General features: G+C 41.8%; 1 protein-coding gene across 1 annotated transcript in view; it reads right to left on the minus strand.

Annotated features, from left to right (window-relative positions):
• Positions 1–13,948, minus strand: part of PCSK1 (proprotein convertase subtilisin/kexin type 1) — a 25,596-nt gene that overhangs the window by 8,458 nt on the left and 3,190 nt on the right. The window contains exons 3-9 of the mRNA XM_010140045.1: positions 12,975–13,085; positions 10,643–10,789; positions 10,152–10,228; positions 7,663–7,751; positions 3,566–3,738; positions 1,260–1,472; positions 3–73 (exon numbers count right to left, since the gene is read on the minus strand). Of these exons, the coding sequence (XP_010138347.1) occupies positions 3–73; positions 1,260–1,472; positions 3,566–3,738; positions 7,663–7,751; positions 10,152–10,228; positions 10,643–10,789; positions 12,975–13,085 (881 nt within the window). The remainder of the gene's footprint in view (positions 1–2; positions 74–1,259; positions 1,473–3,565; positions 3,739–7,662; positions 7,752–10,151; positions 10,229–10,642; positions 10,790–12,974; positions 13,086–13,948) is intronic.

Genomic DNA, 13,948 nt, shown 5'->3' on the forward strand with positions numbered 1-13,948 from the left:
CTGCTGCCAGCGGTGCAGAGGCAGAGGTCCCAGTGTGAGTCTCTGTACATTCGTTGTGAAGATCAGCACTTGTCTGACAGAAAAAACAAAAGACCCCACAGACTGCATGAATAAACAGTTGTAAATACAGTTGTGTCCACACTCACAAACACAACCACGTCTCCTTTACTTTGTGCACATTAATACATTCCTCACCACCAGAAAAAGTGATGGATGTTTAAATCCGTTCATATTTCAATGCAGTCTTTTTTCTTCAACTATAATTTTTATATCAAAACGCTTTGTGTTAGAACAAAATACTCCCACACTGAGTATCTTACTTTACTCCAAGGTTTCACAGTAAGTGTTTTAGTCTTACTGGTGAATCATAAAAACAGATCATTGTGTTGGGCCTAGAACATTTAAAATTACTGCTTGCTAGAAAATTACTCATAGGATTAGTGTTGGTGTTCTGCTCCCTCTTCAGCAGAAGAACTATAATTTGCAATGAAACATGCTTTATTTGGAAATTAAATACCAAACTCATCTGCCCATGTACCTGCACCTCGGCTAGGAAGAGAAGCCACTTAGAGGGACTGGTGTCCTGGCTGACTTGGAATGACACTGGTTTCATTTCCATCTCTTAATCTACATCAGTCCCTGTAGTTTATTGTAAAACTAGCACGCACCGGGGCTGAAAAGAAACCATAGGTACCCCAATATTATTTTATCACAGCTGTCTTCTTCAGCACAAGTAATTTCTTGCACAGTTAATGAAGCACACAGGCTGATACGCCTGCTTGACAAGCACCTTTCACAGGTTTAGAAGTGCTGTCGTTGCTGTGCTAAGTGGGGACTCAGGGGCTGACAGTCTTGCAAAAAACTAATGGGAAGATACTGACTCATATGGTACACTAACTCCACAGGATCCTTTTCCTTTTACTCTAAACCTTTCTTCAGCTGCCCCTTCTGAAGGATGGGACCCTATCAAACCACACAGAGACCTCTGTCGTACACAAGCACAGGAGAAATTCAACATGCTGGTTTGACTGCACTGGCACAGCCATTTTGTTTTGCCACCCTTTCACAGTACAAGGTGTTCCAGGAAAATGATCACTTTTTGGGTCACAAATCCCTCAGTGTTCCAAGGCAAAAGCACTAAGCACATAACAAGTAACATAAAGCAGGCACTTGAAACCAAGCACTAACGAGCTCTCGCTTGTTATTTGCATAGACAATACATTTCTATGTTTGTTCTGAATCTGGTAAAAACAACCTACAATTCTCTGGTCAGTATAATCCCCACTGCTGTATGCTGTGGCCAGAGTTGAGGAGCACTTCTCTGCATACCAGGGAGAAAGGCCTTGCTGAGAAGCACTGCTAATGGAGATAGTGTAGATACTATCGGTGTAACCGTCACAGTCACAGTTGTCACCCTGACGGCCTCCGTTCCCAGAAGCCCATACGAAAATGGAGCCTTTCCCATTGCGGCCCTAGAGGAAATGAGACAAATGGTTATCAAGGACATTTTAGTCTCTGTAATGGATTAGTAACAGCTCTTTGCCCCCCAAAAAAGCCCAATAAATCAACATTTTCAGGTAGGAAAGGACAATTTTCCCTAAGCACTGTAGAAGAGAGAAGAAACCAGCTGCTTGAGGTATCCTGCTTCACACCCTAGAGTACAGCCTCTAGTTTGACTGTTCAGTGTTCCAGGTAGAGCAACCTTCTTCTGAACAGGTTCTTGAATTAAAGACAGAGTTGGTGCTCACCAGGTAGATTTTCCCACATGCTGATGTTTTAGTCCTGAATGTTTCTAGGAAAAATATCCTTTTTTTTTTAAGGAACTGCAAGTTTATCAGGGGTTATTTCACTTGCTTATGCTGTAATCACAGAGGTAAGGTCAGCAATACGAACAATGCACATGTTAGGACTTTTCCACCCATTTATTTTTTGTAAGGAAGCCTTTAATGGCTGGCATTCACCAAAATAAAGTGAACCATCAAGCACATCTGACTGAAAACCTTCCCTGCTCTCACAAACCAGTGGGCCAGCACCACCACCCCCCTCCAGACATAGCCACATTAATTCTCTGCTCTGGTCTCCAGCATTCGCATGATGTTAATTTGTAACATAGATACACTCACTGGAAACAGCTGTTGAAATACAGATTTTTATCCCCACTCAGATGAGATTTGAAGTTATTCATGCAGGTGCTAAAACATTTGCAGCACTTCAAACATTAAAAATATAGAGAAGAAAACTGTATTCTTCGTGATACAAGTTAAAATGGGAGGGACAAGCCCCAACTACAAAAAATGACATAAGACCTTCCTTTGAGAATAAAGGCTGCAGACCTCAAAAGCACCAGTATGTGTAAACACCTGCTCCGATTTCACTTGAGTGCTACTAACATCTCTTAGGCGCTTAAGGCTAAGCACACACTTAAGTGCTTTACCAGGACAGCAATGAAGGCACCAGGGATGACAGTCATTGGCAACCCCAGCCCTGGCTGACGTCAAACCGAATGGAGATCGTCCAGAGCCTTACAAAAGGAAGCTTGACAAATGGGGAAATTTGCTCCCCTTGAGAAATAAAACAAGTTGTAAAAAAAGACAGATTCTTGACCAAAGAACTTGCTTTTTCAGAGTAAGAAAGATCACTGAAGGCTGTTTCCCTAATTATTGCCTTTAATTCCCCCTCATACTTTACTGCTTACCTATGGACTGAGATCTGCTTATCATCACTCCCCTCGGCCTCCATTCTTCCCTCAGATCATGTTTGCCAGCTCTCAGACTTTTCCTTCTCCTCCTCTCCAACTGCCTGCTGATGTTAACTGCCCTTTTTCAAAAACCCTTTCTCTCTGCTGCTGTCTGTCGAGCTTTCCTCCATTTCTCTTCTCTCTCATCTGCTGCAGTCTTCCTCTCTCTATTAGTACCTGTCCATCTTTTGGTATCTTTTCACCTCACTGGCAAAAGCCAGAGTAGTTTTTTTAATACATCCTCAGCAGCTCTCAGTTCACACCCTGTTTATCATCCACCCAGATCTAAAGAAGGTAACATAAAAAGGAACTCTAAAAAGCTCTACTCTTCAGCGTGCATTTTTTTACAATCTTCATTTTAATTGGATCACGATACACACCGTATTATAAACTAATGCAATTAACATAATGTGAGCTCATCCACAGGGTGCTAAAATGCATTACTATTTCACACAGTAAAATATTCACAAAGCAGAAATTGTATTAAATGTTACAGGTTTTCGGTGCAGAAATCCAATTACTGCTCAGTGCAGAACAAGCTGTGGAGAAGGGTGGGGGTAGGGTGAGACAAAGACAGTGGAAGTAAGGATGGGAAAAGAAAGCTTAACTGTGGAGAATGCAGCTCAAAACCAGCTCAGGAACCTCTGATAGTGCTTTTTTAGAAGTCTCATTCTCTCTGACCTGTTCTACTAAAATCTGTCTCCTCCTTTTCAAATTCGTTTGAGCCAGGAGAGCACAAACCATTTCCATTTCTTCCCTGATATCAACCATTTTAAAACTCTGTTCTCTGCCACATTTTGTTGTATATTTTTCCCTCAAGTACTGTACCTGTTTTATCCCGTACTCAAACGCCTTCTGTGCCAGCCTGCCAGGTCCCTCCACAGTTTTACCATCATCGTTAGGGCCCCAGCTTGCGCTGTAAATATCCACATGTTCCGGATTGAAACCAATTGAGCTGGCTTCAATAGCATCGGTGACTATTCCATCCAACATCCGTATACCTAAACAGGACGAGCAGACAAGATTTACTTCCTGCTCCCTCCTCTTAGTCTTTGTTAACTGTCTGTAAAGATTCCAGCACCATTAATCCACACTATTGCCACCACAGCCCACTGCTGTTCCTGTAACACTGACCACAGTCTCCACCTGAAACAGCACACAGGTTTTTTGTTTGTTTGTTTGTTTGTTTTCAGAACTCGGTGTGCTCTGCAAATTTTTAAAAGAATCCTCTCAAAATCTTGGTTGTCTCTTATTCTTTCTCCCCTTCTACAGAAGATGGTGTTTCGCTCACTGTTTCTGCTTTTTCTTACTGTATTGAGCTCACTCTTGACTTTTTCTTCCTCTCTGTTAAATCTGTCACAAAGACTTTTCACACTGCCAGCATGTCACTAACATTAAAGAGGTTTTATCAACATTACCTTTAAGAGTTCTAAGTGGTTTAGTTCAAAGATATAGTTCTGAATGTTCTGGCTAAAACACTTTGTCCTCACAGTCGTTAAAGTTTTGGTGTCTTCATGACACCACTATTTCACTAGTGCTCAATCTTCAGCATAAAAAATTCTTGCTGTTGTTTTACTGCCACTTTTTTTTTACTGTGAGCAACCCAGAGATGCTAGAGGTACCGAGCCATTAACATTTTATCAGAAACTGCATGATCTAATCTTTTTCAGAGCAAGCCTGATCTCAGAGGTATTTAAAATTCAGCGGCAGACAGTGGTATGTCAGCACTGGATCTCTCGCTCTGCCCATCCCCAGCCCTGCGGCAGGGCTGCCACCGCTGCCCAGCACCAGAGGAGGACAGAAATAGCACAAGTCTGGCAAAATTCCCACGATGGCTCAGCTCTCCCAGCAACTGCAGCGCTGAGAGAGCCACCACAGTCAGGATTCAGCCCATGTGCCCAAGCCACGAAAAATGGCTGGGTTCTCCTGAACTTGGCAAGTTAGTACTAGAGCAGCTGCACCATTAGTGGCAGCCGGTGAATTACGAGTGCTCATTTTCTAGTGTTTTCCACAAAATGGGGATTTTTCCAAAGCACAGCAGGCAAAATGTGGTCATTCTATTGATAAAAAACACCAACCTTACCCTTGCAGCTCAGTCAGTGTCTTGTTCTTTACTTTTATACTCTCAAGCAGGAAAAAAAAAGACCGTAAGCATAATTCCTTTCCCAAATGGCTGTCCTCTAAGACTCGTAATATGTCTGAGATAAAGCTAGGCTTTGTTATTTCCTATTAATTAGTGGCAAAACCAGATAGAGACGTTAATCTACTCAACCACTTCCACTCCACTATCACTCACGGAGCTGGGAGAAGACCCAAGGTATAGCCTGTGCCTCAAGGACTCAAAGCGATGCTTACCCTACACATGCTTAAACTCATAGTGTTTTGAATACTCATTTTTCAGCTGGCTCAGAATGGCAAGATTCTTTCAGGCCAGCGCGCTGCGAGCAAAGATCTTCCCGTGTGGAAATGACCGCGAGCTCCAGGTGCGGGCTTACCACATGTCATGCAATACTGGGAATGCAGGGAGCAGCGTACAGATATTTCCCATATTAGAAGACAAAGCCAGCTCTGCAGATTAATTATGTAATAAGGAAGAAAACAACAACACTGACGACACACTGATGAAAACAGCTCAAGAAAAAAAAGTACTGCCTTGCCTCGACAAAATCCTGCTTGTTGAAGTCACCATGGGGATTTGATGACTGCAGTGACATTTCCCTAAGCAGATTCCTCTTGCAAACTCTTTCCTGCTCCTGCACATGCTTGCGGCCATCATCAGTCTCACACAATCAGCAGCAGGCAAAGCCCAACGTAATTTCAGACACATACATGTCTCTCCCTGGCAGAGAGCTATTTTTAGCAAACCGTCACTGTGCGCGAATTCTCAGCCCAGTCCTTTGTAAAATGGAGCTTCTTAATCGTTTGATTTCCATGGCAGTGCCAGAGAAATATCGTAGCACGGTGCTACGGTATGTGTGAAAACACACATACCTGGCTTTACTCCAAAAGTGACCAATCCACACACATCTCCCAGCTCCACACAGGACAGAAGGTGAATGTTAGAGGACACTGAAGGGCACCACTTCGAAAACCGGCATGAAGAAGTTAATTTTTTTTTCTCACAGTGCACAGAAAAGCCTACGAGATTTACAGCCACAAAGTACTGAAGACACTCACCAAGGACACTTGGGATTACTAAGGTCAGTATTTTCACAGAAAACAAAAAACATTTTGAATGGAATGTTTTATTCTACTGCTCAAGGCAAAGTGAACCCAACCTCTGCTGCTGAAGGTTAGAGAACAAGGTGCTCCAAATGTCAGGGTTTCTCTCCCTGGAGCAGCTATTGCTGATGATCAGAGAGAAGGCACCAGCTGCGGACCACTGGATTCATCCACCATGGCAATTGCTACAAGCAAACAGCCGCTTAAAGAAGTCATCCCGAACTAATGTCAAATAGGAGTGTGTAATGTGTCACTTCACGGATTTAAAAAAAAAAAAGAAAGGAAAAAAAAAGCCTGTGAAGAATTTAATCCTGTATAGCTTGGAACATAAAAAACATCTTTCCATGTTTAGCCACTCCAAATTTATATGAGCCTTCTGCAGACTCCTCCTATCTTCCACTGCTCCCTGAACGTATTTCTGTGACGTTTCTGTCTTAGCGAGGCTGCTCATACACAACAGCTCACAACTTCTATCAACTTCCCCATTCTTCCTGCTCCCCTGCCCGGGGATAAGCACCTCCTGCGTAATTTGAGTTGCTGGACTGTTTTTCATCCTGTTATTTTCCTTTCCTAGACAAATTGCCCTGCACAGATCTGTAGTTTGCATTTGCAAATGAACACAGAGCACACTGTAGAAGAATCTTCTCTGTAGAATCAAGTGCCTTAAAATATGGGCACAGCAGGAGTTCAGACATCTTCACAGCTTCATCCATTTTTGCCCTGCTTTGAACATTTGGCGTCTTCATCTCATGAGTGAGATATTTTATTTAAACAGAGCATGACAGCATAATGCACTATGGCAGAGGCAGGCTGCGAAGCTGACATCTGTGACAGCTCAGGGAAGTAAATGGGAACCTACAAACAGGGACTGAAATGGTGGGAATGAACGGCAGTTATAGGTGTCAATTGTCACTCATTGCCCCTTTGTTTAAAAGGAAAAAAGGGAGTAATGGAAAAACTAGGACTGTACAAGTATCTTCCTTGGAGATAAATAACCATTTGCAACTGATACTCTGATCACGGCTCTTTCAGAAACCTCTGTTAGTCACCGCTTCAAAAAAGCGTGGCAATATTGACCGATGGGCAAGCAAGATTCTACTTATTTTCAAAATTAACTTAGAATGATAGTAAAGGAGTAAGTTGTTGGAACAAAAACCAGAGCAGTGTGAACATCTTGACTGACACGACCTTTCGAATGTAATTGTGCAGATGGAAACAATATGCTGCAAGCAAGGACGGGTATAAATCTGTTTATTCTTACTCTCACTCTCCTCCCTCATGTCACCTCCTTCCAGGATATCCAGAGAGTCCATCATTCCTTAAAGATGCAGTCTTCTCTCTGGGTATTATATAGGTGGTTGCTATTATTGTTATTGCTGTTGTTGTTGTTGTTATTACATAATAATGCTGATAATAATAATAACAATAATATCAATGTCATCATCACTGTCACCACCATCGTCTATATTATGGTTGCTATTGTAACATATTCTACCTATATTTAGCCAATAGCAAAGCTCCAGAGAACTGACGTCCTATAGCTGTAACTCTGATTTTGTAGCCTAATACTGCAAGACTGATGTTTTCTGAGGAGGACCAATCATTTGTGTTTCAGATTAATGGCAGCTGAAAACACCAAACACTTCACAGGATCTGTCTGGTTTCCATTTGTACTAGTCATCTAATTATTTCCCTTTTCTTACCTCCAACTCTGGAGTTGTATGCTACTCCAACTCCACATTTTCTGTTGTTGGCTTGCATGGCAATTTCTCCTGCACACCGTGTCCCATGCCTGAATAAATATAGCAAGAATAAACAAGATCTCATAACATCTTCGGGCAATGTGCACAAAAAGAGTCATCGCTGACCTTCTTGATTTGGTGGAAGCCTTCCTTTAAAGGAACACAATGCAGGTACTGAATAGCTTTTGAGTTTTACCCACATGAGGAAATAAGGCTTGTTTCCCTTAGGCTTCAAGCAACATAATTTTACCTACTTACTGATCAGAGGGTCATCATGATGAGACCATTAATACCCAAGTCACACTGAAGTCTGTAGATCTATTAGATACCAATATTTTAGTAGAGTGCAAAAGTACTGTAAAATGATGGGGCTAAGGTGAGGCTAAGAAACTGCTGAACTTCTTCAGGCAGAAACATCACAGAACCACAGAGTTGTTTTGGTTGGAAGAGACCTTTAAGCTCATCAAGTCCCCCCATTCTCCCAGCACTGGCAGGTCCCCTTACTCCCCTAACTCCTGTCCCCAAGTCTTTTTTAATCACACATTTAGATATTCCTCTTTTTTAATGACTGCATTTGTTTAGGATTTCAGAAAATCATCCTTTAATGTACCTTCAACATTGCTAAATTTTGCTTGTAACCAACTACTGTCTATGCAATCCTTTTTTGCCATAGGTGATTCTTACTCCACAATACAGAAAACTGTCATAGAAGTGCAATTGTAAAGAGTTGTATTATTTAATACTACGGATTGTTATTCAATGAAGTGTTTGAATGCTCTGGGCTGAATTCCACTTATTTATTAATAAAGATTAGAGGTAACACAGGTAGATTGAAGAGATAATGTCATTGAAACAAGAGGATAATGGATTCTTGCTCTTAAATAACACTGTAACAAAGTAGAAATGTCATTTTTAAAATGTCTTATTCATGGGACATTTATCCTTTGATGGATTGGTTTCTTTCCCCATACACTGATTTACGTCGTAGACACTATTGTGTAGTCTGACAGACAGCAGGGAACCAGTGCATTGGTTTCCTACAGTACCTTCATTGATTAGCAACATCCTAATTGGTTTAAGAAATTGACTTCTTCTGTGTACCAGCTTTTAAAGAGGTCCCTTCTCTTATCTTCCTGATGGACAAAATCCCTCCCTAAATTACCATGGAAAGGCCTAGGTGTGACAGACACATCAAGGTGTTCCGCGGAGTATCGGGTAGCTCTAGAGAAGGCATCACAGCAAATTCCTCTCTCCTTCCAAGATGCACAAGTCCATGAAGTGAACTGGCCTGTTTTGTATTCAAGACTTTCGGAACTTCCTAGCTTAGTACCTTGAGGACATTTGGGCCAATTCTGTTCTAAATAAAGTTTCCAAGTCTCAGAAGAGGGAAGAGTGTTGCAGGAGTGAATGTAACCTCCTCCAGTGCCTGACCGTGTGTCATACCCATGAGAGGAGATCAGAAGTATGACTTCACACTGAGCTGGAAGCTATTCTCATCACAAAATCACAGAATCACAGAATAACAGAATCATCTGGTTGGAAGAGACCTTTAAGATCATCAAGTCCAACCATTCACCCTGCACTGCCAGGGTCCCTAAACCATGTCCCTCAGTGCCACCACAACACGTCTTTTGAACATGTCCAGAGATGGGGACTCCATCGCCTCCCTGTTCCAATGCTTCACAACCCTCTCTGTAAAGAATTTTTTCCTAATGACAGTCCAGACACTGTCAGAACTGGAAAAGAGTGTCCTTAGCTACAAAAGCTGACCTGAAGGGCTGGGTTTCTTGGTAGGTTCCTCTAAAACATGGTCTCTTCCAGAGCCCTTCAGAGGAGACATATTCTTTTAAAATTTGCAGTGCAAAGCAGAGTACTTTAGTCAAAATCTGCTTGGGGGAGGTACCATTTTAGAAACACACATGTGGCACAAACAGATTGTTCCCTCCAGCTTACAGAAACATACAAATACACAAAGAAATTGAGGACATTATAAGGAAACTACAGTTACGAAGCTCTTGATCTGGGAATTCAGTTTCCTTAGTTTCCAGTGTTTGTGCCAATGCTACATGCAAATGTTTGTGCAAACTGAAACATGAGAGGTTCCTTCTGAATACTGGGAAAAGCTTTTTCACTGTGAGGGTGACCAAGAAGCACTGGCACAGATTGCCCAGAAAGGTTGTGGGGTCTCCAATCTTGGAGACTTTCAAAAGCTGTCTAGACACAGTGCTGGGCAACCGGCTGTAGGTAACCCTGCTTAAGCAGGACCTTGGAACAGATGAGTTCTAGAGGTCTCTTCCAACCTCAGCCATCCTGTGATTCTGCTACACAAATTATTTCTTTCATTCTATAATTGTCATGGGGGACATAGATACTTCTGCATTTGCATGTCCTAACACACAGATTAATAGCACACCGTTTCATTCTCTTCACACGACTGGGAGGCTACTCACTTGTTTTCGTTTGTCGGGTCATATCTAGGAAAGGGATCGTGATCGTTGTCATTGAAGTCATAACTTGCCTTTGGGTCCTATATTTTTAAATAAACCAGAATTAATTCAGACAACTAGAAAATGCATTTTAAAATGTGTAACAAAACAGGTTCTGGAGTCTGTATTTATTTGGTGTGCCTCATGTAGACAGCGATCAAGTCAGTAGAATTTGATGGGCATTAACAATTCCATAAATTTTTCACAGAGCTTTAATAATTCAGCATCAAACCACTGTATACAAACAATCCTGGGAACTAAATCCACTGAGGGGAAAAAAATAACAACAAAAAAATCCCCACACCACTACGGAACATCCAGCTTCCAGTGACACAGACCAGGTTCCAAACATGCCTCAGGCAAATAGTCCAGTCTCTGACAGCAAGCTGGAGAAGAGGGTCTGTACATCACATTTACAGCTGATTAATTTGTTCCATGCTAATGCCCAAACTCACATAGTTAGTGTAGATGTCCGTGTGATTCCACTCCAGGCCATCGTCCAGTACTGTGATGACTACACCCTTGCCTGTAATCCCTTTTTGCCACACAGGAATAACATGGAGATCCAGTTTGGGCAGGGATGGAGTTATTCTTGTGTCTTGCTGGGGGACAGAAAGGAGTAAAACATGCCAACAGTTTTACCCATTTATACCACACAGGTCCAAAGTTGCATTTCAAAGGCGCTCTAAACCATGCCAGCCTGAACTTGTATATTTTGCTCAAATTTTGCAAAGATAAAACTAAAATCAGTTTCTTCAAATACCTGTAGCGCTGATTTACCCCATTACTCAAAGATTCCCTGAGCAAAGAGTACCCTGAGTTTCCTGGGGCCAGGCAGCAGAAACACGGGAATGGTGGGGATGTACCAATGAACCTTGGAACATCAAGTTAATGATCAGACCTACTAGTGTTTGTTTTCTTCACTCAGTGAGAAGCTGGGACAGCACTCCACAGCACAGTGAGCTGAGATCTCTCCTTTGGCGCTCAAGTCAGCCAGAGCAAAATAATTATTAGATACAACAATTAAGGTAGTCATTTGGTTAGGAACAACAGTGCTGAATCACAACTTTCTGTTTACTACTCTCCTTACTGTTCCTGTGGTAAATCAACTGGAAGCATGAATCATATACAGCCTTCTCCTCCACAGCAAGTTCTCTGAAGCTCCTAAAAGGGTTGTTTTTCCTCTCTAACATGAATGTACAGTACATATATCTAACTTAGAAAACTTGCTTACAACCCCCATAAAACCAGAGATAAAAAAATAACATTTTCTTTCTGTTTCTCTGTGCATAGTTGCATTAGTTGATGGCAGGTTTTTTTATTTTGTTTCCAGAGGAATGTTGCATAAAATGTGAGGCTTGGAAAATAAAAATTGTTATGGGAATGACCTTTCTTTCATTTTACGCTTTCTTCTCTGACTGCTGACATTCAGAGAATTACCTGAGGTTTCAAGTTTTGTTCTCTAGAATCCATCAAATAATCATTTTTTTCTGGTGATGTGTGAAGGTACGCCTAATAGAGCTAAAAACTATTGCCATCAATTCATAACAATAAGGTAATAAAAAGTTATTTACTACAAGGCAAGGAACATGTTTTGCAAGGAAATATTTAACACATTTATGCACTTAATGAGAAAAAATTCAATGTACATTGCAAACAAGGGTAAGCATCATGTTTTGTTTCTCATGTGGGAAAACTAGAGGGAAAAGAAGTGAAAACCATAGAAAGAAGGAAAAAAGGAACTACGAATCCTGGCGAGGACACTGCTATTTTCATAAAACTGTGTTTGAGTATGTGTCCAGTACAGACGGCCCTGAAATTTCCTGCTTCCTATTGGAAACGGGCAAAGAAGCAAATGACATTCAGCTTCAAAGAAAAGTTGAATTCTTAAAGATAACCAATTTTTGTGTTGAAAAGAAACCTGCAGGAATCTTCACAGAAATATTTTATGCTATGCAGTTTATGATTTATTTTTCTTCACTCAAACAAAGCAAAGAGAGGGCAAAGCATTATATAAAAACAACCTGGAGTTTGGTCTGTTTTCTCTAGGCTGAACTGAAGAAGATAAAGGTATTTCCAGCCACATTTGTGGATGACCTTTCTTCCTGATTTGATATACCCACCTTTAATCCCATCCCTGTCCTGAGCAAAGGCAATGAAGCCTGGACTGAAGGAACAGCAAGATGTGTAGTGGAAGCACAGACTCTTGAAAGAAACCATACAAAACAATAATTATCAGCTCCTATTTATGAGCTGCCACATGCAGCCAGTGAACGCAGAGCTCAGGAAATTGCTTTTCCTCAAGGTTTTGAGCGTGTAAACTGTAGAGACCCTCTTCTGTTTCAATCCCAGTCCAAGAGGCTGGCGGTGCTTGTCGCATATGCCTTTATTCTCCTCTGCAGTATGCACTCTGTGCTACTGATTTTAATAGAGAACTACATGGCCAGTTTCAGACGTGATAAGAGACTTATTATGTGCCAGCAGCAGGTATTTTTAAATTACCATAAAGGTGGCTTTTAGCTGTTACACTTTCTAAAGCCAACCACCATCCTAAGCAGCAGCCTGAATTGGCTTCCAGAATCTTTGTACAAATGACACTTCAGAGGAAACAGAAGGTTGCCTGGAAATATTACGCACATTGATCTCTCATTTTTATAGCTTATGTTAATTAGAGAGACTCTTCATTTACTCCCTTCAGTGCAGTCACTCGGATACCAGTAAAATAATGCAGCTGGTAGCACAACTGAAATTCACCATCCCCAGTTCCACAGCGAAATAAATTCTTACCAGATACCACTGCTGGTTCCACATTGGGTCATTGAAGAGGTTTTCTGCCAAGTCCCTCACGGTGGCACGTTTAGTTCGCTTTTTCTCGTACTGCTGCTCTGCCCAGGACACCTATAGTGATTGGTACAAATATGACCAGTGAGCCTCCACAGGTCAGGACTTTCTTCACCTGGAGGATAAGCGTTTTCCTTATGGGGGGAAGGTTTGGTGCCTAAAGCAAAATCAGCAATGCTTGATGCAGAGAGGAGGATCATTTGTACCATAGTGCAGTGTCCTTTGGGGGAAAGGATGCAGTGAGATCATTATACTATAGAATCACTTCACAGAAAATCATTAAGTGAGACTTAACAGCAGAAGTCCTGAGAGCAGGCTTTTATCTCAAATGCATGGTCAGAAGGTTATTGAAGCAGTGGTGGTGACTGAAACAAGCACAACCGCTGCCTGCTCCTTTCTCCTACCTACATCTTAATCCCCATTTGTTTCTATTGGGAGTTAAAAGCAAAGGAGAAAGATTACCGCTGGCTTTAGTCTAGCAATTCGTAATGATGCTGTTACTCATAGCCCAGCTGGACCTTCAAGTCTCCTTCCCAGTGGTGTTTTGGAAGTGTAATCAATTAGTGAGCTACAAATATTGGACTAACTTCATCACTGGTTTAATTCCACTTAAGGCAACTGCAAGCCAAAACACTTCAGCATGTTTTGCTATGGCATCAATGCAATGAGTTGCAGGGTGTTTATGCAGATATGGCACCCTCCAGACCACCCAGCTGCGTTTTAAAAGCATATCCAACCTCATTTACCCCAGTGCATCACCAAGCCCAGCTCCAATCAAACCCTGATTCTGACAGCTCTCTGTGTGCTCCTTTTGGAAAGGGGAACGAAACGCTGTTCATCACGAGTAGCTGGGCAGTCATTCTGACACAGATCAAGTTGGTGCTTTCCACTGCAATTTCAAAACGAGCAAAGCAAGCTCA

The sequence above is a fragment of the Buceros rhinoceros genome, unplaced genomic scaffold (genome assembly GCF_000710305.1).
Source record: "Buceros rhinoceros silvestris isolate BGI_N320 unplaced genomic scaffold, ASM71030v1 scaffold357, whole genome shotgun sequence".
Classification (NCBI taxonomy): domain Eukaryota; kingdom Metazoa; phylum Chordata; class Aves; order Bucerotiformes; family Bucerotidae; genus Buceros; species Buceros rhinoceros.